The sequence below is a fragment of the Dysidea avara genome, chromosome 1, assembly GCF_963678975.1.
Source record: "Dysidea avara chromosome 1, odDysAvar1.4, whole genome shotgun sequence".
NCBI classification, from domain to species: Eukaryota; Metazoa; Porifera; class Demospongiae; order Dictyoceratida; family Dysideidae; genus Dysidea; species Dysidea avara.
The window spans coordinates 55,006,900-55,032,303 of record NC_089272.1 but is presented as its reverse complement, the minus strand read 5'-3'; the positions used below and the strand labels follow the sequence as shown (position 1 = coordinate 55,032,303).

The following is a 25,404-nucleotide window of genomic DNA, read 5'->3' as shown; positions in this document are numbered from 1 at the left end:
TGAATTAATCTGCATCGTAAAGTTATTTTTTAGTTGTACTGCTCTTACTTAGCTGAATGTCTGACCACAAAAAATGTGGACCACTGTAATGGGGCAAAGATTCATGTTTTCAGCAAAGTACAATATGTTTCCAGCAGTGCTTTCATCATACCAACCTGGATATTGGTACCTTTCCTTGTTTGCAAAGGCACCCAATTTTCACTGGAACATAGTAGGGTCTTGAGAATTGGAAGCATATGCTTTCCTTTTCATGTTCTTGTGCTCTGAGTTGCAGCTGTTTTAGACACGGATGTCTGCAATTTTTCATTAGGCACATTCAACTGCGGAAGCAATATTGCCTCTTGACTGGTCAACGCATCTCTTCCTTTACATGTTGGTTCTAATTTTGCATACGCTCCTTGAATGGTTGTAGCTGCAGATCCAAAAGTAGCTGGTTTAATTGCACGTAGAATATATCCTGCTGCAGCGCACTGATGAATAAAGCACCTCCACCATTCCTTAGATAGCCCATGAGGACTCTTCCTATATGCTGAAGGATTTGCCTTGACAATATTTTGCATCCAAGCAACATTTCCACCCCTCAACCATTCAGTAATTTTCGTCTCACCTAAACTTTTCAATTCATCAATAGCTTGTATAAGTAAGGCTAATTCTGGTTTTCTGTCTGTGAGCAAACCTATGGTTTGATCACAGATATCACAACATTGCTTGGGGTACGTAATGTCAGAGAGTTCTTCTCCAAATAACTGAAGAAGCAATTTTCTTCTGCATACCCCTGCTAGATGAGCATAAGAAAATGACAAGGCAACATTAAACTGTTGTGCGGCATCATCAATGTCACTAGGACGATGCTGCCTTGCCATGTCTCTAGCCCAGAACCCAACATGCTGTATGTCATTATCATTATAGAAAATGTATGCACAAGACTGTTTACCATCTCTTCCTGCTCTCCCAAACTCCTGTGCCCATGCACTGATAGATGGAGGCACACCATTCCGTATGATAAACCTTACATTACTCTTATTTATACCAAGCCCAAATGCACGTGTGGCAACAATCACCTGGATCTCTCCACCTTCCTTTCCATTTGATGTAGGCTTCTCTCTTCTCTGATTCTTTCATTTTGCCATAATATCCAATAGCCAGCACATCCCTGTCCCTCAAAGCTAAAACAATAGGTCCTACGTGACAAGCAAAATCTGTGTAAATAATACTACATTGCCCCTTAACCAAATCTGTTACGAGATCTGCAAAATTGTTGAAATCTCTGGAGTCCAATGAAACGGATTGTTTTGAGCCATCTAACCTTTTAAAATTACATACTTTAGCTGCTAAATAAATGTTCGCACGATTGACTGAACTTCCCTCAATTAAGGGATCATGCATAAAGGACCTCAATTTTGCCTCTACTTGAGGAACAACAGTAACAGAGAGAGCCATCAGAGGAACATTGGGAAACAATGCATGCAATTCTTCACATTTTCTGTATGATTGTCTGAAGTCTTGCCAATCATAGACGAGATGCGCTTCGTCTATAGCTACTAGACCCAATTGATTGTTTGCATTTAGTTCCTGAACCTTTACATGGTTGTCTTTGTCACTAAACAACCATTCTGGGCTCACAAAAACCACTGCTACACTCGAATCAGCACCGAAGACCTTCTTTTCAGCATTGGGATCTGCTTGAGCTGATCCCAAGTAAACAGCAGAAATATCCAAGTTTTCCAACTCGTGTGTTTGATCTTGCATTAGACTAATAGTTGGTGTAATTACAAGTGTCAATCGCTTTGTATAAACAGCTGGAAATTGGTAACACAGGCTTTTACCACTGCCAGTGGGTTGAATAACCAACGAGTCCCTCTTTTCTAAGACCGCATCAATTATGTGACATTGAAACTCTTTGAAATGAGTTAAATGAAAATATTCAGCAAGTACACACCTTTTAGCAGCTCCATCTAGATAATAAGACGACAGCAATACATCAAACTCATCCATATCACTGCAACTGTTGTTGAATGTCCTTTCCTATATCACAAAGAAGCATGGGTAATTGCTGAATTCATATTGAAGTCCATGACATAATAATTCATTTAAACATAGATATGAGCTCATTATTTTATAGCAATCAGGCTGTAAAGCAGTTTTGTGGCATTGTAATCATACAGTATGATAGAAGAGATCATCAAGAAGTGGGCTTTTCTTTCCAGCCAAAAATATCACCCTTAAATCAGCCTCAATTTTGTCGTGACATCTTAGCAGCATTGGTTAGTCACAGCCAAACCCAAAAATGTAATCAGACCAGCCCCAAACCCTTTTCTATAGAATTAAAAAAAAACTTCTATTCAACATAATTTTATGCCAACTGACTGATTGACTCACTAACTAACTAACTAAACTAACTAACTAACTCACTGACTAACTAGCTGATGCCTCTAGCCAAGCAAAACTTGACAATGGATAAGACTGTGGGCTTGATTTCTTCACTGTTCGACATTGCTTTATCTGATGCTTCTCGTACTGTTCTTTGTTTGCAATGCTATGTAATGGAAGGAGCATAGCTGAAAACAGAGTATGATGGCACCTCCCTTTCTATTACATAATTGATTGTTGGGGTGCCTATTCTGATGGTACCATCCTTTTTTTAATGCGATATGCACAGGTTTATTGTTATAAAAAGTAAGCAAACAAACAAGTAGAAGGAAAGGTTAGGAATTTTATAGGGATCAAAGCAAAAAGTAGTGAAGCAAAGGAATAGCTAAAAGTGGTGAAGGTTGCCTACATAATTATTAATCTTAACACAAAATACTGTAGAAGGAAAGTAAAGAATTTTTAAGTTGGATTATGGATGAGTGAAATAAGTAAAAGTGGTTAAACAAGGAAGGTTGCCTATACCTGCAGAAATACTAATGGACATTAAATCCCTAAACTTCAGTCTATACCATGGTTTCAGTTGGGATTAGATGTCCACTGTAGGTGCAATTGACAACTCAATTAATAGTGCATGGTCACCACTATTCTATTCGTCTATTAAACCCACATATGTACGTGTTGTAGCTAGTTACACAGCATTACAGATGACTACAAGAAACATCTCTCTAATGCTACAGAAAACAAGGATGCATTTTGTGACTGTCAACAGAGAGGAAGCCATATGTGCTACCACAAATCAACACCTTGTACACTCAGTGACAAGAAATGGGACACAAAGGAGGACAAAGGTAGGTCCATGATTTGCGCATTGTATGTACTATGGTATCCCAAAAGGCACCAGTAGGGTTGAAGTGACATCTGATAGTAAGGCATTGTTAGGCAGATTTTCCAGAAAAGTCCAAACCTCCGTAATCTCTAATAGACAGTTATTCTTCGTACTGTATGATAAACAACTATGTGCATTTATGCATTATTCATCAAATGAATACATACTTATTTTGCAACATAATTGCATGTGACTATTGCTGAACCCATGAATACCACATCAAAGGATGGAGTGGTACCATGCATACCATATAACCTTTCATGAAACCAATATGTACATCCTGATGGTACATGAACACAAACTATGCTGTATATTAGTCCACAATGTATCTGTAACATGACAAAAAGTATTATATATGGATGAAGGAGCAAAATTAAAGAAAATTTTAATTCTATGACCTGCTATGCTACAAGTTCATTAAAAATCATGCCAATTGCCATACAAATTCACAGGTCACAATTCAGTATAAAAATACCTGGGAAATTTACCCTATATAACATTTGCAAAAATGCTATTATCTAAATGTTTTAGTGTTACAAACATGTCATGCTTAGGCATGAATACATGATTATGGTTAATGCATTGTAATGAATTCATGTACAGGGTTGGCTTTGTGGTTACCACGAAACATAAACGATTAGCTAAGTACATGCCAGAGCCTTTGACACCAGCCTCCAGTGGTATTGCACCTCAGATGTTGAATAGGCTAATATCACAGCCCACTACTGATTATGGTAAAACAGCTAATTATTGGCTTATATCAATACAACTCTTAGACTAGTTGTTGTGACTGATGAATCGTAATTCCAATAATTCTCAGCACATGAAGCATAAATTTCATCAGTGTATTAACTATTTTTACTGTAATTATCTGAGACCATTCCTTGAAAGGTTACCCTTAAGATAATTCATTATACAGTATACAGTATATGTTTACCATTAACGTGCCCTGAGACTCGACACTGCTGCTGCTAATAGCTTCATCCCCATGCTTGCTGGGGCTAACATCCTGTAAGGTACTCTAATAGATATGCTTTACAGTAATAAGTACCTGAAAAGTGTGAAAAGTTCGCTTTGGATGCCTGTTCCAAAGGCTATGGCACTCATCACACCTGTCTTCACTACAGTCATTACAATAGATTAATTCACTGCCTTTTCCACAGCTAACACACTCTCGGTCCATAGTCACTGCCACAGTGCTCAGTAAATGAACGCAAGGTGAAAGCCTGACACCTTGCTAGCCTCTTTGCTAGCGCTGTACAGCTGCAACCGCGTACAGAAAATTTCATTGTCTTTGCAACTACCGGCCATGCGCGGTTTGAGCATGCGCGTGTTTTGAATAATAAAATGCGTGCAATACAGGGTTTTGGTATTTGCTAACTAGTGATGATCCTACCATTCCTGGTATACTTGCCGTAAAGGTGTGTATAATTCCGGTTATGCAATGATTTAACTGACGCGGAATTGAACGGCTTCGATACCTGCGTACTGTTATACCCGGTATTGCGCGCGTTTTATTATTCAAAAACGCGCATGCTCAAACCGTGTTTTGAATAATAAAACGCGCGCAATACCAGGTGCCATTCAATTCCGCGTCAGTTAAATCATTGCATAACCGGAATTATACACACTTTTACGGCAAGTATACCAGGAATGGTAGGATCATCACTAGTTAGCAAATACCAAAACCCTGTATTGCACGCATTTTATTATTCAAAACACGCGCATGCTCAAACCGCGCATGGCCGATAGTTGCAAAGACAATGCAATTTTCTGTACTGCGGTTTTCCAAGTTCTTGCAATGGAAAGCATCATGCGCTAATAATGTGTCAGTATGCGCAGTTCTTTAAAAACTCCTGTAATATTCTGTGGCTGTCGAATTGCATGCGTAGGCATCCTTGAAGTCCTGTGAGTCAGTAGTTGTCACTGAAAATCCACTGTTGAACAGCTGCGCACGTACATGCTTGTATAGCGCATGACGCTTTGCATTGCAAGAACTTGGAAAACCGCTGTACTGCGGTTTTCCATGTCCTTGCAATGCAAAGCGTCATGCGCTAATATTGTGTCAGTATGTGCAGTTCTTTAAATACTCCTGTAATATTCTGTGGCTGTCGAGTTGTATGCGTAGGCATCCTTGAAGCCCTGTGAGTCAGTAGTTGTCACTGAAAATCCACTGTTGGAACAACTGCGCACGTGCATGCTTGTATAGCGCATGACGCTTTGCATTGCAAGAACTTGGAAAACCGCAGTACTGTTGATTGCACGAACCTTTAAAAATGCGTGACGCATGCGTGTGTGCGCACACAAAATTTAAAAGAATTTTGTTTCACGGAACAGGCTGCTGATGTCTGGACTAAGATTCTCAACTTAAGAAATTTGTTCCGTGAAAGAAAACATTTAAAGTTTTTTGTGCGCATACACGCATGCTTCACGCAATTTTTAAAGATTTGTGCAATCAGCAGTACCGGGGTTTTCAAGTCCGTTGTCCTATTATAATTGCGCATGCGCTAAAAACCTACTAACCGAAGGGCCATTCGCTGGTGATAAAGGAGTCACAACAACACAGTGAGTAATAGTTTTACCACATTTACAATCATCCATCATAATAGGGTACAAACAGTTACCTGATCTCACTTGAATCTGCCATTTATTTCGCACTGCTAAGCGCATGCGCTATGATACATAGGACAACGGACTTGAAAACTCCGGTAGTACAGCATTGCAAGAACTTAGAAAACCGCAGTACAGTATCTGTACTGCGGTTTTCCAAGTTCTTGCAATGCAAAGCGTCATGCGCTATACAAGCATGTACGTGTGCAGTTGTTCATAAGTGGATTTTCAGTGACGACTACTGACTCACAGGACTTCAAACATGCCTACGCATACAAATCGACAGCCTCAGAACATTACAGGTGTAGTTAAAGAACTGCGCATACTGACACAATATTAGCGCATGACGCTTTGAATCGCAAGAACTTGGAAAACCGCAGTAATTAGTATCGCGCCAAACGTGACGCATGCGCATGAAGTACTTATTCTTAGTAAAGCACACTGTGAACGTTGAGACGGTGGCCATGACTGCGATCATCTAGCGGGTTAACAATCCAACAGCATATCAGGGAGATAATCTTAAGAACTGTGAGGAGTGCTACGTATGTAAGCTGATGGAACACGGAGGTGTACAGTATGTGAACGTCACGTTGCTGCAGATCACGTGATAGTTTTGAGTAGTATGGATCACGTGATTATAGTGTTGGTGAGGATAATCCTGTAATTAGTGAATTTTAAGTGGTTGGCGTAAAATCTTCCCTTTATGTGTAGTGCATATAGTGACTCCATAATGCTTTTTACGCCAATGACTTTAGCGTAAAAGCTTGTCATTAAATACTAATGAGAAGATTGGCGTAAAATCTTCCCTTTAGGTATAAAGAAGTGATTGGCGTAAAATCTTCTCATTAAGCATAAAGACAATTTTTCACATTATACGCTTATGTATGTATGACCTTACTCCATCTGTACAACGATTTTCAAAACATTACCCGAAGCGGTTTATCTGCTTATGTCAGAACTGATATTGCAAGGACTAGAAATGGTCCAACGTAAGGCTGCTCGTTTTGTCTTCAACAAATTCTCTGCATACTCCAGTGTGACCTCTATGTTGTCTCAGTTTGGTTCCACAAGGGGTACTTTGAGATAATAAGTCACTCTCTAGAGTTCCTATGGATATATACTTGAAATTGACAAGGAGAAGATATCTAATCCAAAACAGCCAAGCTGTAAAAAGAGTGTGCGGCCCTCAAAAAGGCTATGGTGAAAAAAGGTGTGAAATCCAAGGTGGCGGCCAAGAAATAGCTGTGATGGTAGATTAATGGTAAAAATTTTAATAACGACAATTCAGGTGAAGCCGCTTGGTCTTGGCACAAAATTCACCTGAACTGTCATTATTAAAATTTTTACCATTAACCTACCATCACAGCCATTTCTTGGCCGCCACCTTGGATTTCACATCTTTTTTCACCATAGCCTTTTTGAGGGCCACACACTTTTTTACGGCTTAGCTGTTTTGGATTAGATTTCATTTCTTTTTGTATTTGTATACCCCAAAGCCGGCCTATGGCCGGCTTTGGGACTTTTTAAACCTATCTTTATTTCTTTACCACAGGAAGAAGAAAAGATGAAGTAGATGTGCTTTAAATATTTTATCAGTAAATGTACAAATTATATAATAATATAATACATATATTGATTACAGAAATCTCCATGGTGGTTTTTTTTGTAACTGAACACTCTACAAGGTGACTTCTTCTAGATGCTCTCTCTACAGGGTGAATTGTTTGTAGCTGAACGATCTACAAGGTAACTTTTTCTAGCTGATCTCTCTACAGGGTGATTTGTTTGTAGCTGAATTCTGTACAGGTGATTTGTTTGCAGCTGAACTCTTTACAGAATGGTTTCCTTGTAGCTGAACTCTCTACAAGGTAACTTCTTCTAACTGATCTTTCTACAGGGCAATTTGTTTGTGGCTGAATTTTCTACAGGGTGATTTCTTTGCAGCTGAACTCTCTACATGGTGGTTTCTTTGTAGCTGAACTCTCTACAAGGTAACTTCTTCTAGCTGATCTCTCTACAGGGAGATTTGTTTGTAGCTGAACTGGTGATTTGTTTGAAGCTGAACTCTCTAAATGATGGTTTCTTTGTAGCTGAACTCTCTACAAGTTAACTTCTTCTAGCTGATCTCTCTACAGGGTGATTTGTTTGTAGCTGAACTATCTACAAGATAACTTCTTCTAGCTGATCTTTCTACAGGGTGATTTGTTTGTAGCTGAACTATCTACAAGATAACTTCTTCTAGCTGATCTCTCTACAGGGTGATTTGTTTGTAGCTGAATTCTGTATAGGTGATTTGTTTGCAGCTGAGCTCTTTAAATAATGGTTTCTTTGTAGCTGAACTCTCTACAAGGTAACTTCTTCTAGCTGATGCCTTTACAGGGTCACTAGTTTGTAGCTGAATTCTCTACATGGTGGTTTCTTTGTAACTGAACTCTCTACAAGGTAACTTTTTCTAGCTGATCTTTCTACAGGGTGATTTGTTTGTAGCTGAATTCTGTACAGGTGATTTGTTTGTAGCTGAGCTCTTTAAAGAATGGTTTCTTTGTAGCTGAACTCTCTACAAGGTAACTTCTTCTAGCTGATGTCTCTACAAGGTCACTTCTCTCCACAGGGCGATTTGTTTGTAGCTGAACTCTCTACATGGTGGTTTCTTTGTAGCTGAACTCTACAAGTGATTTCTTCTAGCTGAACTATCTCTTTCCATAGTTGCATGAACTCCCTACAAGGTAGCTGATCTCTCTACAGGGTGACTTGTGTGTAGCTGATATCTATACAGGTTCTTGTTTCTAGCTGATCTCTTGAATTCTCTTCAGGGTGACTGTTCTATTAGGATGACTGCTCTATTAGAGTATCTCGATCTCACACTTGCTGCACCAAGTTGGATTTCGCGTTATAACTCCGTGGCTTTAAGTATGATTCTTCTATACCATTGAAAAGCCTTTCTAAGATGATTACTCCTTCTATACAGCGATTTTCAAAGCATTCGCCTTAGCGGTTTATCTTGTAGGCGTGGCAAGTAGTCGTTTTTTATTAGCTAATCTCGATTGCGTAATTTTTACACACTGTTGGTTTTTTCGTTGTATCTTTCTGGTTTTATGCTCGATTTCTTTAAACCACAAAATGTTTGAGGTTCAATAGTTAACCTATTCACCCACCGATCTTCTGCTTCTTCCCATACGCGGTTTACACTTTAGGCGTGAAAACATATTGGTGTTATTTTTCGTGAATAATCGCTCATAACTCTTTGCCTGTTTATCGTATTCCAGCCAACGTAGGTACCGAGATGCGCCTTTATATCCCCCTTCTGTGTGCCAAATTTCAAGGTAATCGGATTTGGCGTTCGCGTTTTATAGCAGTTTTTGTAAGTGTGCGACAAGAAAAAGAAAAATAAGAAGAAAAAAACACGAAGAAACTGAGCCAATTTTTGAAGTCGCATATCTCCGGAACGCTTGAAATGATTTTGCTCAAATTTGGAATGTGGAGTGCTGCAGTTGGAGGGAATGTCCACAGCAAAAATCGTCTTGTTTCATCAAGGAAGCATAGAGCTACGGAGGTGCGAAATTGCGTTTTCTTTCTTCCTGTCAATATACTCACGGGTGTTACGCGCCGGATTCTTGGGCGGGTATCACTCTTTTCACCCTATTTCATAACCCTACAGAACTTAGACAAAAAACGGTGAACCAAAAGGCGAAAAAAAAAAGTGCAGTATTGAAGGGGGATCGAACCCAGGATCCCAGTGTGATGGTCCAGTGTGCTACCGATTATGCTACCGCTGCTAGCTCCTTGGGGCGGTGAATAGGTCGCAATTTGGCCAAATCCATTTTTAATCATTTCTCTTTCCTACGAAACTGCCCTGTTGGGAGGCAGTACGTATCTTTTAATGCCTAATAACTCACCTACGTACTTTATTCTATCATTGGCATCTATTTTACCTACGTATTAATAAGTCTTGGCATGAATTTAGCGAGGAATTCAACTTGCAACATCAAGCAGTCTGGTACAAAAACATGGCGATTTGGGTGTGGTCCATTGCGTAATTTTATTATTATTATTATTATTATTAAATACAGAGAAAAAGGCATTATGCCTGTGAGTCCTGCTCATTACAATAAACAATTACATTAAGAATAAAAGTTATCAATCAAAATTTTAAAGTTGTCAGTAGAATTAGACGACACTACATAATTGGGTAAATTATTCCATGAATTGATGGTTCTTACTGAAAAGAATTTACTTCGAACATTCTTTTGGGCATGAGGTTTAAAAAGTTTGAAGTCATGTCCCCTTGTGGCACTTGACAAATTCAGGTGGAAAAATAATTCAGGTTGAAGATTAACATTCCCTTGTAAGATATTATATAGCATAATCATGTCAGCACGATGCCTTCGATATGACAATTTAGGAAGCTTGAGGGTAACCAGACGTTCATCATACTCCAAATTGGACAGATCCTGAACACATTTAGTGGCTCTTCTTTGCACTCTCTCCATCCCGTCACAATCTCCAATATAATTGGGTCCCCATACAACATTAGCATATTCAAGGTGAGGTCTTACCAGAGCCTTGTAGAGTATTGGAAGGGTCTTTCTATTTAGAGTGTTAAATGATTTTTTGATTCTTTTTGTAATTTTTGGTTACCATGGTTTTGAAACTGCTCTATTGTTACATACTGTTGGTTTTTTCGTTGTATCTTCCTGGCTTTTAGCTCTATTTCTTTCAAACCACAAAAGGTTAGAGGTTCAATAGTTAGCTAACCTATTCACCCACCGATTTTCAGCTTCTTCCCATACGCGGTTTACCCTGTAGGCGTGACAACATATTGGTGTTATTTTTCGTGAATAATCGCTCATAACTCCTTGCCTGTTTATCGTATTCCAGCCAAAGTTGGTACCGAGATGCGCCTTTATACCCCCTTCTGTGTGCCAAATTTCAAGGCAATCGGATATGGCGTTCGCGTTTTATAGCAGTTTTGTAAGTGTGCGAAAAGAAGAAAAAAAACACGAAGAAACTGAGCCAATTTTTGAAGTCGCATATCTCGGGAACGCGTAAAGCGATTTCGCTCAAATTTGGAATGTGGAGTGCTGAAGTTGGAGGGCATGTCCACAGCAAAATCGTCTTGTTTCATCAAGGAAGCACAGAGCTACGGAGGTTCGAAAATTGCGTTTCTTTCTTCCTGTCAATATACTCACGGGTGTTACGCGCCGGCTTCTTGGGCCGCACGACACACTACCGTGTGTCTTGATTCCTGGAGCCGCCCTTGTAATTGTTTTGTTACAATTATAGCTAGATACAATTACAGATTACTGGTAGAGCATAGAGCTATGCACCTCTAAATATGCTTTTAAAATCTATGCTTAAATCAATGCGAGTATTCTAATAGAACACTCACAAGTATCCTGCTCCACAGCGACATGTGCACAGTTAGCTACAGCTATTAAACTAAGTTCCAGATTATTAGTTTAGTTTTTATTTGGTGATCTTTAGCAGGGGTGAATCTAGGATTTTTATTAGGGAGCTAAGCTGGACAGGGACATAGGTAACCAGCCAGACATTAGAAGATACCAAGCCTGCTCGCAAGGTTCTATAGTGGTAAGATTCGTGTAGTACCCATGGTCAAATTAGCTATTTGGAATAATGTCTACATTACTGTGCAAAGCACACTAGCATGGCAACCTATAGGAGGGTCTAGGGGCATGCCTCCCAAGGACATTTCTGAAAATTAGACCCTCTAAAGGTGAATCTGAGAGTGTTTTTTCGAGGTTTTTCAGTGGAAAATAATGGAATTTCAGTTTATATAATTAAATTTTACTTTTCCATTAAGTCAATGCAATATGCATTGAGAATAGCTATCATGCATGTATGATAATCTTATCATTTGTAGCTACCAAGCATTTAGACATAGCTAGCTGTATAGCATAATGCATCAGCTCATCTTAGCCATGCATGCTCTAATCAGTTAAATCTTGGAGGCAGAAGCATGTATAGCTAAATAGTAGTAATGTTGAACGTCTGCATACTCCTCAGCCTAGTGATACTTTGTTAGCCATAACACTAATAAAGTGTACTTAAAAGTAGAATGCAGTGAAGGGTACTAGTAGCTATTAGCTAGACCACTGGCAATCCTTAGCAAAGTGCAACTATATTTGCATTTATGGGCTTTCTGAATTTGCTGTTGTGATAGTCAACTTACCTTCTAGATCTTCTGTGATATGAAGACTGCTGAACTATGGCTAGCTATAAATATGCCAGCACCATAAACCACAGCATAGGGTCATATCAGAAGGTAACTGATACAGATTTTGCATTCATAGACAAAAGTGGGTGAATATGCTATACGCTGTAGCTGCCTTATCAGACTGCAAATTACCAAAAGACTACAGTTTGCTAAATGGCTAAGTTGATTAGCTACATATCATACTGAAGCTGATAACTCGAACCAACTAACATTTTTGTGAATCATGTAGTTCATTTTAAAATATAAAAGAACTACAGTATATAATCACCTCTTATATCCATAGCGGAAAACATGTACACTGCTAATTATCTGAATAAAACAAAACCCACAAGTAAAACTTTTGTAACTGGAGATGCAACCCACAATCAAACCTGAGAACTCTTGAGGAAAAGGGAGCTATATTCTCCTGGAACAGATTTGAACAATAGATATAGACATTATTTGTATTGGTAGTGATCCATACTTTGCATAGTTCCTGAAATAAGTCTGCTCTTGATATATACACATAGAAGATTTAGAGTTTAGTTGGCGGAGTACTAACTTAGAAAGGAAAGGGGGGACTACAGCCCCCTTAATCCACAATTTGAGATTGTTGATGATGACAACAAGAAGATGTACTGCATATCCTGAGGCATACACATATTCTGTATGTCATAAACTGAAGGAGTGCAAGTGTTGTATGAGAATCTGCACAAATTTATTGTGTCAATACAAAGGAATACAGCTATACATTGTGTTGAACTATAGCATTAAACAAACTTAAAATTATCTGTAGTAAATGAGGTTCTACTGTCAGCACTTTAATATTCCATCTCCCATACAATATAACTGGTCTACAATCTCCAATGAGCTATGCATATGATGTATACATAGCTAACACTTTGAATCTCAAAAGTTATTAATTGAAATCTCACCATTAAGTTTCTTCTCAACTACAGTACAATCATTGCTTAGTTTTTTTCCACTTATAGAGGAATGTCAATTTAAGAAATAGTTATTAACCATTACAGTTATGCATTCACAAATGACAATGTTGGCACCATATAGTAGTAGTCTCGCAAGGCCAGACCCCTTTTTTCTTTTGTGTTGGAGTAGAAAACTTTTTTCCCTACCCCAACAGAAAAGAAAAGGGTGGTCTGGCCATGCGAAACTAATATAGTAGCTACATGGCCTAAGAGAAACCACAACTTACAGTTCAGCCACATGTGATAATAACTAAATTCATAGCCAGAAATTACATTTTACCTATGGTGACTATTCCCCAGAAATTTATAGTAAGCAACTTTTAATTGAGCAGAGGACTAAGTGCTAAGTATGTATGTAGATACTGTACACTTCACATGCCAGTAGCTAACTATATGCACACTGATCAATGAACAAGTACTACAGATTACGAATACTCATGTAGGAAGTTATGGCACACTGAAAGCACTATATAAAAAGTGATTTTGCATATATATATAATATTATGTAGTGTAACTACCACAGTAACAGGAGTTATATTAATAACTACATACCCTTTGTATTGTGTCTCATGCATGCAGTCAAAATCAATGATATTATTAGCTGAATTCAATGCTGATAACATAATTATATCTGAGACTATATTACTATTTTTAGAATTACATGCACAAAATTTGGCATAATGTTTAGATTAACACCTCAGGTGACATACAATAATTGTAATATAGTTCTTGTCTAAAAGCTGTCATGATAGCTATCTGTATACTAATTATATTATAACATCTGATGGTCCTGTTAATTGATCTTTTAGTGGCTTTCCTGTAATTGCTAGTATTGTAGATATAATTACCTATTCGCACATGATCAAGGACTTTTAATCTTTCATCTATGTTGATAGTTTCAAAATCTGAAATGTTGTTCACTCATCTTTCTCTTTTGCATGATTTAAACTACCATGAGGAGGAAACAGCAATGTGAACGTTAGCTATAATAGTGACACATATTACCACAAAGACTACTCAAAGAATGAAACCAGCTGCAGTATGGACAAAGTACATCTAAATTCTATATGTAGTATAAGTTCTGTAGGACTCAGCTACTCCTGGCAATCCCGTGCTAGTACATTGACTGGTACTGCACTTTACTTTACTTATGAGACTAAGCAAGCTTGTATGACACTGGACATGTCAGTTTAAGGCACCAGCTCTTATTTTACAGTGAATTTAAGCCTTGAGCAATAATATTTACAGGGTCCTTGTGACCACAAAAATATCTCTGACAGCTGTGTATGATAATAAGGTCGTGAAGTACCTGTACCTTATAATGTACAATCATATACCTGCAGTTTGTTTTATTTTTAAAATGTGTGTTATTCTACAGTAGCTAGTGTACATGCACATTGTGAACATCCACTAAATGAGCCACAACAATAGACCTTGAAGTACATCTGGAATTATGTACTGCTTTAAACCACAACATTATAGTAAGGTGGTGACTGGTTGCTTATTTATCTGTTATGTTGAAAGGAATTTAGTAGTTTAAAGGTGATCATGTTGTTGATTGCTAATATTAATGATGTAACTAACTACCTTTGTACTCCAAAAGATTTGGCTGGCATCAAGTACATGCTGATGCTCATGAGTTGTATATGTATGCAAACAGCATTAAACATTACAGTTCTTACAAATAATTAATTAATCAATGTCTGGTTGACAGTGTGTGAGTTATGCCCTTCAATGGTCAGCTAAATAAGGTGTGTCCCAACAGTAGTATATGACAATAAAATGCTCTACAGCTAACCTTAAACAACTGAGTACTTATAAACACTTTACTGATAACTGTGATCATTATAAGTTATGGAATTTTGGAAAATCAGCCTTAATAATGGCAGATTTTACAACTTAAAATAAGGCATTACTTCTAATCAGCTCTATAATGATTAGAATCACTATAGTCAGTACCAGGAATTACAACAAATTCTGTGAAATATTTTATCAGGTGCATAAATGTTTTAGTGGTGACACATATAAATGTGAATTTCTGTATATTTCAAACATGACATTATGACTGTTTTTTCCCCAAAATCTGGTCACATTATTACTAAATGGTCATGTATGTATACTCCTTCTGTTTAAAATATTAACAACATAACAAATCATATTCTTCTAAAGTAGAACACTGTTTGGTGCATCTGTGTATTCTACTTAAGTACTGTATAGCTATGTAGTAGTTTAGCAAAAGATACCAAAGCCCATGTGGCTTTGTATTATTAGATGAATGAGTTTCCTAAACAGCCATACATTACACAAATGTAGATAATCTGAAGATATAAGCTAGTACAAATATTACACTTGTATGATGTGTCCAGTAGTGTATTTCATTTCAATGTCACTGCTTTATTGGAGTAAATAATATTCAGTGACTGCTCTATTAGAGTTTCTGACTGCTCTATTAGAGTATCTCGATCTTTTTTAACGGAATTGTGCAATCTGTAGATTTTCCTACTGTTAAAGCTTTATAATCACCTCAAAATGCTAGCATAATTCCTGATTCACACACATACCTATTATTCCCGAAATTATGCTGGCATAATCGCCGCATCCCTACGTGAAAGTATATCAAAGCATCACATGTACCAAAAAATATTATATGATGAGAAGATATATGGCAAGCCATACAACGTTGGAGACTGGGTCTGGCTTCATTCACCATTAGTTCCAAGAGGAAGTAGTCGGAAGTTACATTGCCCATGGAAGGGTCCATAAAGCATTGTTAAGAAATCACAGATGTTACCTACAGGATTCAGCATTTACAGAAACGAAGAAATAGGCAGGTTGTTCATTTTAATCGCTTGAAGCCATGCTCAAAGCAAATTCGTCTAGAAACTTCTGACCCATTAGTGACTGACCAACTCCCCCAGCTCCTACAGATGTCCAACCGGGAGATCAAAATGATATCAAACTAGTTGACTATCTAGATGATGTAAGTAACACACAACAACCCAGTGAACCTCAGGCCAGACGGAATCCTACTAGAGACAGGCGCCCACGTCAGCGGTATTCTGATTATGTTCAACACTAGATTGATTTGTAGTGAGCCACCTTATGTTAAGAGGAGAGTGGTGTAATGATGTAACTATGTAGTGATGTAATAGACATATAAGAACTCTTATAAATACTATTAGTATTGTATGATGATCAACACTTCCTTTGTAAATAGCCACACATGCACATGTAAAAGTAGGACACATGCTTTTGTGAGTCACTTGAGTTGTGTATCAGCAACAATTGTTACACTAAATTTTTTTACTGCTTATGAATTTACCACATGACAAAAAAAACCTTACCTACATTGCTACAACTGTTGTTGACAGCCTTTCTTTTAGGGACAAGCATAAAGGCATCCAAACGAGGTTGCTTGGACATGTTGCCATAAATCACGTGAAGCACTCTAATTAAAGCACACCTTACTACACAGTTCTAACTGAAGACAGTTGTCTTCTTGCTACTCTGAAGTATAGTGGTATGTTTACACTATATATTCATTAGTAGCTTAAAGGTGATCGTGTTGTTGATTGCTAATATTAATGATGTAGCTACCTTTGTACTCCAAAAGAGTTGACTGGCATCAAGTACACGTTGATGCTCATGAGCTGTATGTGTATGCAAACAGTATTTACAGTTCTTAGGAATAATTAATTAGTCAATGTCTGGTTGATAGTGTGTGAATTATGCCCTTCCAAGGTAAGCTGAATAAGGTGTGTCCAAACAGTACTATATAGCAATAAAATGCTCTACTGATAACCTTAAAAAACTACTACTTAATCGCAGATAGCGGTGATTATTATAAGTCACTGGACCAGGAATTTTCTTTTCCCCATGAAATGGAATTAAAAAATATACTCTGTTTTTTCTAACAATTATAGGGAAGCATTACATAATTGTGTCTACAGCTGGATGGTGTATAACCGTGCTTTTACATATCACTTGAAATAAGAAAAGATGCTGCGTTTTGTGTGACTTAAGAATTTATCACTATAACTTGGCATCCATGGTGACTTCTTCCCACTGTATGCGTATGGTGACGTGTATAGCATTATTCACCCACGGCATATAGCAAATTAGACCATTATAATATCATGCCCCACATCTTATACCAATAAGACATATATCTGTACCAGGGGCGTAGGAAGCATGGGTGCCATGGGTGCTTGGGCACCCATAAATATTTCCAGTTGCATAACTAATGGGTGTCAACACACTGTACTACATATTACTGAAAAGATCGAGATACTCTAATAGAGCAGTCAATGACTCTAATAAAGCAGTCACGTACACTTGCGACTTTCTTTTTTTTTTTTTTTTGTCTTCAGCTTTAACACTGGACACCCATAAGCTAAATATCTTCCTACGCCCCTGCGTACATAAAATCATATATGTAATGTCACTTGATTATTCAAAGTTGCTTGCATATCTATATTAGGCCACTCCAAGTCATACCTTAGTTTCTGGTCACTCCCAAGCCTACAAATGGATGCGGGCGGGCGGATGATCAGGACTTCAGGACTATAGACTCTACTGTGACAATATACTGTATGGTGTTATTATTTGCTCAATTTAGCAAATTCATGTTGATTTTGTTTTTAGTCAAACTTAACCAACAACATAAGTAGTTGTGCTTCGGCAAAAAATGCACTAGGAAAGTTGTTGATGGATCATGGCTAGCTATACACTGATGTATAGCATTTAAGTATATTTATTTATTTATTTAGAATATACTATAGGAAATGTTTTGCTCATGTAGCTACTTATGCTTTCCAAGTGAAATAAATGTCTCATTAGCTATGTCAGGAAAGTATTACTATGACTTATAGCTAAGTTGTTCAAATGATCATGATACACAATGAAATTTAATTTCTATTTTCACATCAGAAATTCTTCATTCAAATGTGAAGTCTTAGCCCACTAGCTATGTGTTTCCAGCCTTCTATTCAGTAACCTTGAGAAAAGTATCTGTCAAAGTTTTGAGTCATTGAGTGCTCCAGACTAGTGTTTTTTAGTGATCATCTTGGAATGTTTAAACTATAAGGGTTTCTACTTGCCAATCTAATTTTAGTTATGGAAAAGTTTAAGTTTAAGCTCACCGAATGTTGCCGGCTTTCCATACTCCTGTAGTGTTCAGTGATAAGGAATTTGAAGTTACTAGACTAATCATTAGAGGAGTACATTTGAATTATAAAGTTAAAGCTATGGCCCATCTGCATGGACTAGTAGTTAATGCTACTGAAATTACTTTGGTTACAGAAGCAATAGTAACAGTTATAATCTGAACAGCTATATAATCAAGGACAAAACTAGCTATAGTTAGAAACATTTTATTAGTGTGGCATATATACCTAATATTAGAGTTAAGAGTAGTGTGACTGCTCTATTGGAATCCCTGAATGCTCTATTAGAGTATATCGATCTTTTGCAGTAAAAAATAAGTGTCTTGCTTGGTCACGTGCACTTAAGCACCTGTAATATTATAATAATAGTCCTCATAAACTAGGGTTTCAGGTTTGCCATGCGGGCGGGTGACCAGAAACTAAGGTTTGACTTGGTGTGGCCTTAATGTGTGGACTTTTCCTGATGCATATGCAGGTATGTACATTGTTTATATTTAACACTTTGAGGCTTGAACTATTGGCTTCAATTCTTAACTATTTGCACATATTTTCTGGCATGACTCAGCACAAGCGAGTAACAGCATGTACAGTATATACACAGCACAACAATTTATAGTAACACAAAACTTATAATCACCTCTCAGTTACAGAAGGGACACAAGTCTTTTCAATGCTTTTTTCAAAATTCAGATACTCTAATAGAGCAGTCAAATGCATTCCAATGGAATGTTCATAACATTAACAACTTCTGTAGCTGCATCACTGCATGTACTCAGCTAGGAAGGCTGCATGGCGTATAGCAATATATTTTCAAGAAAAATTCTCCTTGATGATAGCAAAAATTTGGCTAGAAAGTGTCTGTTATAGGAACTAAAGATCACTGATTTTAAATTGCAAGTGTATAAAAGCACAGTAAAGCGTACAGTATCATTTCATTCATCTGTTCATGGGTTCTAATATAGGGCAATCATATCTATAACTGTGGGGTTAAAATAAACAACAGGAATGAGTGCAAGGTGATGTAGATGTCATCGGATATGTTGATTAGCTTGCTTTAGGTGAATATCACGCACTTCTGTCTTAGGGACTAGCCTCTCGATTTGTTTATTTTGTCTGTCCAATTCATCACTCAAGTCTTGTGCCAATCCCTTTAAGTTACCTAACACATCACCAACAGCTCTAAATGGCACAGAATAAAAGTATATGCACGTATACTCTAATAGCAATAACACTTACTGTAGGTTTTCTTCCATTTCATCCTCTCGTTGATCATGAGTTACTCATTTGATATAGTTTCCTCCACCCCCTCCCGACTTATTGTTATGTCATGGTTGCTCAGTAACTGTGTTGTCATCCTGTTGCTGACCTCTCTTGACACCATATACTGCCTTGTAATTGTTGGTTTTTTCGATATTCTTCACACGGTAACATGGACACACACAACAGCTACAACACTTCTCAATTTCATGAAGTTGTTGATCAGTCACTACATGAGAAATATGTTTTAGTTTCTACCATTTTCTATAAACTTTCTCTTGATTATAATACAGTAAAATCTCTCTAATCCAATACTTCTATATATAAACCCTATAGTTAACATGACAATTTGACCAAAAGACTTTCTATGTATCAATACTTCAACCAACAAGTATCAAATTGTTGAGGTCTCACCTCATTATTGCTTGAACTTTGGTATATAATGAACTAAACACTGTGTACTAAATTTCAAGGCTTCAACATGCTAACCTAATGCACTTAATATGTGACCAGATTTGCGAAAAGGTACCTTTTTCACACACAAAATTTGACCCATTTTTTGATCTTTGATGATTCATAACTTTTTGATCATTGCATAAAATTGCCTGAAAGTTTCCATGAGTGCAGCTAAAGTATCTGGCTACATTTTGAAACTAACAGCAAGTTGATCAGTGTACGGAATCAAAAGTTACATCATTTTGTTTGCTTGCCTGTAAAATGTGTGGAAAAGGTACCTTTTTGCAAATCCGGTCACATATGTGTGATGCACATACATTGTCTAATACAAGTATGTGCTATACCAAATTAATGTTGTGCTTCATGTATTAGTACCATCAAGGAGTGACCTGACTGCACGTGGATGTGAAAGCAATATCACTCATTCAGTGGGGTGAGGAAGTTGGTAATGTGATGAGATTGACCATGCTGTGTATAGCGTTTCTGCTGGGAATAAGGGGGTCTGGGGGTAGACGTTGTAGCCATTGTAGTTTCATGTCTCAAAGTTTAGGCCAGGCAAAATTAATTCACAGTGTATCATTACAGTTTGAATAATATTTCATGATTGTTCTAACATTTTCATTGCTTGACTACAATTAATTCACAGTGTATCATTTGAATAATATTTCATGATTGTTCTAACATTTTCATAGCTTGAACTACGAGTAGTATGCATTTTCACAATACTAGACCTAGTGTCTAACTTCTAATACAACAGTCAAATACTCTAATAAAACAGTCAGGCACAGCTGAGTCAAGGTACATGCATTGCAAGTCATAGGCGGTGGAGCCAGGGGGGCCATGGCTTCCCCACCTTTTGGAAATACTAATGAGGCAACTAAATCGTGCCATAAATCCATGTATATTGTATGTAGCCACATATTATGCATTAATAAATCATTATGATGAAATTATGATATAAACATACCACTATACTTCAGAGTAGCAAGAAGACGATGGTCTTCAGTTAGAACTACAGAGTAAGGTGCGCTTTAATTAGAATAATTCAATGTGATTTATAGCTTAATGTCCAAGCTACCTTGTCTGAATGCTTTCATGCCTGTCCCTAAACGAAAGGCTGTCAACAACAGTTGTAGGCAAAGTTTTTGTCATGTGGTGAATTTATAAGCAATAAAAATTTTTAGCTGCTGTTTTGGCTTTCCAATAGCTATACTAGCTAGTAACTACAGCTAGCAAGCTAGATTTACTTTAGCTGGTTATCGTTCCTTAAAATTGTATATACATAGCACAATAAATTGCGTAGACCATGACACCATATGCACAGGGGTGATGGTATGCTGATATAATCTGTCTGGAAGCAATAGCTATGCAGGATGACCATATGATGCATGTATACATATAATATTTATTAGGTGAGTTGTGTATCATAAATTTTTTGGGTTATTCATGATCTCGATCATTCATTTAATCATAAAGTCTTACTGATCAGGAAGATAGCCTGCAAGAAACAGCCGTGAATTCAACTGCTTCAACTTCAACATCATTGGATGGAGCTAGCAACACCCTATCATGTGATACTAGATGTTGTGAATACAGTTCAAGGTGAAGGATACTAATGTTCTGTCAAGAACTAATAGAATCCAAGGACATGGCCATCAATTTTGTGCAGATTGGTACAAGGACTACTGCTGATTGGTGTTATGTACAACACGATAAACAGCTTTTTGTGCAGTTTGCTGATATTGCCACAATAGGGGGCTTTTGAATGACAAATTGGGTGAGTCAACATTTATTGCAATTGGATTTGATAACTGGAAGAGGCAGTGGAACGTTTTAATCAGCATGCACAGTCAAGCATGCACAAGGAAGCTTTACTGAAAATTGAGCTTAGCAAGCAAACCCTATTAATGCACATATGGACACACCAGTCAAAAAAGCTCAGGAAACCCATGGAGATATGTTGCTGTTAGTAATAGATTCTCTAAGGTATCTTCTAAGACAAGGTCTAGCTATTACAGGACATGAAAAAATAGAGGGAAACTTGTTGTGATTACTTTTATTACAAGCCAATCAAATTACGGCAGCATATGAAAGATAATCACTATCTTTCTAACACAGTCATTGATAAAATATTAGGATTTATGGGCACAACAGGCACAGATGAGTTTCTGGCTGCCGAAATTAAGGAAGCAGGCATGTTTGCCATAATAGCTGATGAAACCACTTATGTCAGTCATAAAGAGCAGTTAAGTGTATCCATCAGGTGGGTAGATCATGACTTTGAAATTTATGAGACTCCAATAGAGCTAATACATGTCCTAAAAACTGATGCAGAAACAATTTCTTCTTTAAAACAGGAATGTTTAGAACAGGATATTCTGCCTATCTCTCAGTGCCAAGGTCAGGAAAATTATGGTGCAGCAAACATGAGTGGACACTTGTGAGGTGTTGCTGCACATATTAAGCAAGTGAAACCAAATGCCACCATGGTCTGTTGTTTAGCTCATTGTACCAACCTCTTCCTGCAGTCTGTGAGCACAAACGTTATCTATGTAAGGGAAGCTTTAGATGTAGTGAAAGGCATAAGTGATTTGATTCGTCATTCACCAAAGCAATCAGCTTTATTTGACTCTCAAAACTCAAGTAAGTAGCATCTACCCAGCCTTTGTGTCCCACACGCTGGACAGTTCATACTATAGTGCTTTTAATGCAGTGCTTGCTATTCACTTGAGAGTATTCAACAAGGTTCAGATGAATATGCTAAAAGACCACAGGTTTTATCTGTTCAACTCAGTGGAGAAATTTTCCACATAATTTGGGATTAAAGTCTCTCACCTTGTATTTTCAGCAATTGAACAACTGTCTATTACACTTCAAGGCAAAGACAAGAGAGAGTTATGGCTGCTGATCTTGCTACTCAATTTATTACTTCTACTGAATAAGCACTGAAACCTTTTGTTATGGAGCAAGGCAAAGCCTAAGAGCTATTTCTATCTTTTCTAAAATAGAATTTTTGCAACATAGATACATCACTTCATTCACAATCTTAAGTTTCAAGGCTGGCTTTTCCATCTGAATACAGTGTATAAGCACTAATGATTATTTGAATAGTGTGTTAACGAATTGAATAGTGTCATGACGACCGAATAGTCAAATAACCAAATAATCGTTTCAGAACTCTTCAAAAAGTCGAACTTTAATGGTGAAGATACTCTAAACGAAGTAGTTCTTAGTACTCAATAGGTTTGTTTCATTGTACAGTAATACATTATGGTGCTGCAGAACACCCTATATGGTTCATGCAACACTTTTTGTCTTCTTGTATGATAAATTTCAGTAATAACATTTGAATTTTCTATTATGTACTAATTATTATTATGATTATCAAATCGACTTATACCTACCCAAATTTTCTGAGGCTTTGCCCGCACAACATAAGATCCAGTAGGTATGGCCTAAGTAGTTATTATACAATTACATGCATTTATGCATGAAGTGGAAATGCTGACTAGGTATGGTGACTTCAATAGGTAACTTAACGCATCCTCTTGGTTGCAAAAAAACTGGATGATTGTCAGCCAACATTCATGTGGCTAGAACATGCTCATTAACAATGCATGAATGTAATTTCATAGAATAAGAACAACGATTCGGTATGTAGCCTGACCATAACACACAGGATGTTTGTTATGTCAGATATCCTGGATAAATGATTAGAAGTGATGAATTAAAAAACAGGCAACAAGGACACTTTCATTGCACTTGACATTTTCAATTAACACAATTTCAAAGCTGCCGTCTGATAGTATAGCCTGTTTTAGGAGGATGTCATGTACTTGTGCCTTCTTATCTAGCCTCTCAATTTGTTTATTCTGTCCATCCAACTCATCTTCCATATCGTTTTGGAAATCAGCCTTAATAATGTCGCATTTTACAACTTTAATATTTATGATTAAAATAAACTTCCAATCAGTCTTACAGTGATCAGATCACTAGTTGAATTACAATAAATCAGTTCTACGAAATATTTAACAGGTGTGTAAGTGCTGTAATGGTGACACATATAAATGTATCTATTTTAGTGTGACATTAAGAATTTTTTTCCTAAATCTGGTTCTGGTCACATTATTAAATGGTTTCTAGCTATACATGTAATCTTTTTCTGCTTAAAAGATGCATACAGCATAACAAATCATGCTCTTCTAAATTTGTTTGGTGCATCTTTGTATTCTACTTATTAGCACTGCATAGCTATGTAGCAGTTTAGCAAAATGAGTTTTTTAAACAGCCATATACTCTACACAAAGTGTAAGACAACCTGAAGATATAGAGTACAAGTTAGTATAAACATTACACTTCAGTATCCACCTGCACCATGGCTGACCTTAATGTGTCCAGTAACCATGGCATTGTGTTCATGAAAACCCATACACATAACATGCACCAGTACCCTCCACAACAACTTGCAAACAATAAGACAAAGCAAATAATTCAGTGAGCACATGACACATGTGTAAATAACTTCTTTCACAATTACACAAAACATATAGCTATATATACAATAGTTATGTTATACTTGGGAGCAATTGCAAGTTACAGACATTTTACAGCCATCCACTTAATAGCTGTGAACAACATCTACACTGTAGCAACTACATATTAGCTAGCTACCGGTATGTGTGCATTGTTGTGTGTAGCCACATGAAGTTATATACGTAGTCTAGCTACGTATTAGTGTATCAGAAGTACTTACCATGAGTGTTACCCCCTACTGAATCATTTGTATCATCCACTGACATATTATTGATCATCATTGATGTTCAGCATGGCAATGCTGCTTCTGTAATGGCAATGATTCCTTCATCACAGGATTGGGCAGAGTTTGCCTCTCTGCCCACATTTTGAACGTGAAGACCTTTTCTTGTATAAATTATAAATTATTATTGTGTAGTACTTTCATCATTAACTATAATAAAGTACGTACATAACTACTAAGTTAGTAAGTACTAGGGACTACCGGACTGGCCAGGGGCGGATCCAGGATCTGGCAAGGGGAGGGGCACAAACAGGCCAAGATGTAGGTGGTTGGGGAGACACAGATTCTCCTTAGTAGCTGCATTTTTGAAGCAGTAAATAGTACACCTCTTAGTTGTTTCTCACTGTTAATTTTTACTATTTTGGCCTTTGCAAATGGTTGTGAAGTCTTAAAAGCTGTTTAAAAGGCTCTGAATGGCTTAAACAAATACGATAATTATTTTAGAGGCGCTTAGTACGCACGAAGGTGCTGGGTGACAATTTCCTAGTTTGGTTCACTTTGGTTCCAGGTGAATTTGTAATAGATGATAGTAAAATCTCTCTAGTGTGCATATTTTGGGAATTTTATATAAGTTGATCTTAATTGGCCTGACATAAAGTTCAGTATTTTAATCAGAAGTAGCTATATGCTCCTCCACAAGGTGA

The 25,404-nt window shown here is 37.3% G+C and overlaps 1 protein-coding gene across 1 annotated transcript; it reads right to left on the bottom strand.

The window, feature by feature from the left end:
* Nucleotides 1-248: 248 nt before the first annotated feature.
* Nucleotides 249-23,840, bottom strand: LOC136247676 (ATP-dependent DNA helicase RecQ-like). Its single transcript, XM_066039508.1, has 3 exons — nt 23,781-23,840; nt 1,324-2,025; nt 249-1,109 (listed from the first exon to the last, which is right to left on the bottom strand). Exons 1-3 carry the CDS (start codon nt 23,838-23,840, stop codon nt 249-251), a joined length of 1,623 nt encoding a protein of 540 aa, XP_065895580.1.
* Nucleotides 23,841-25,404: the final 1,564 nt, after the last annotated feature.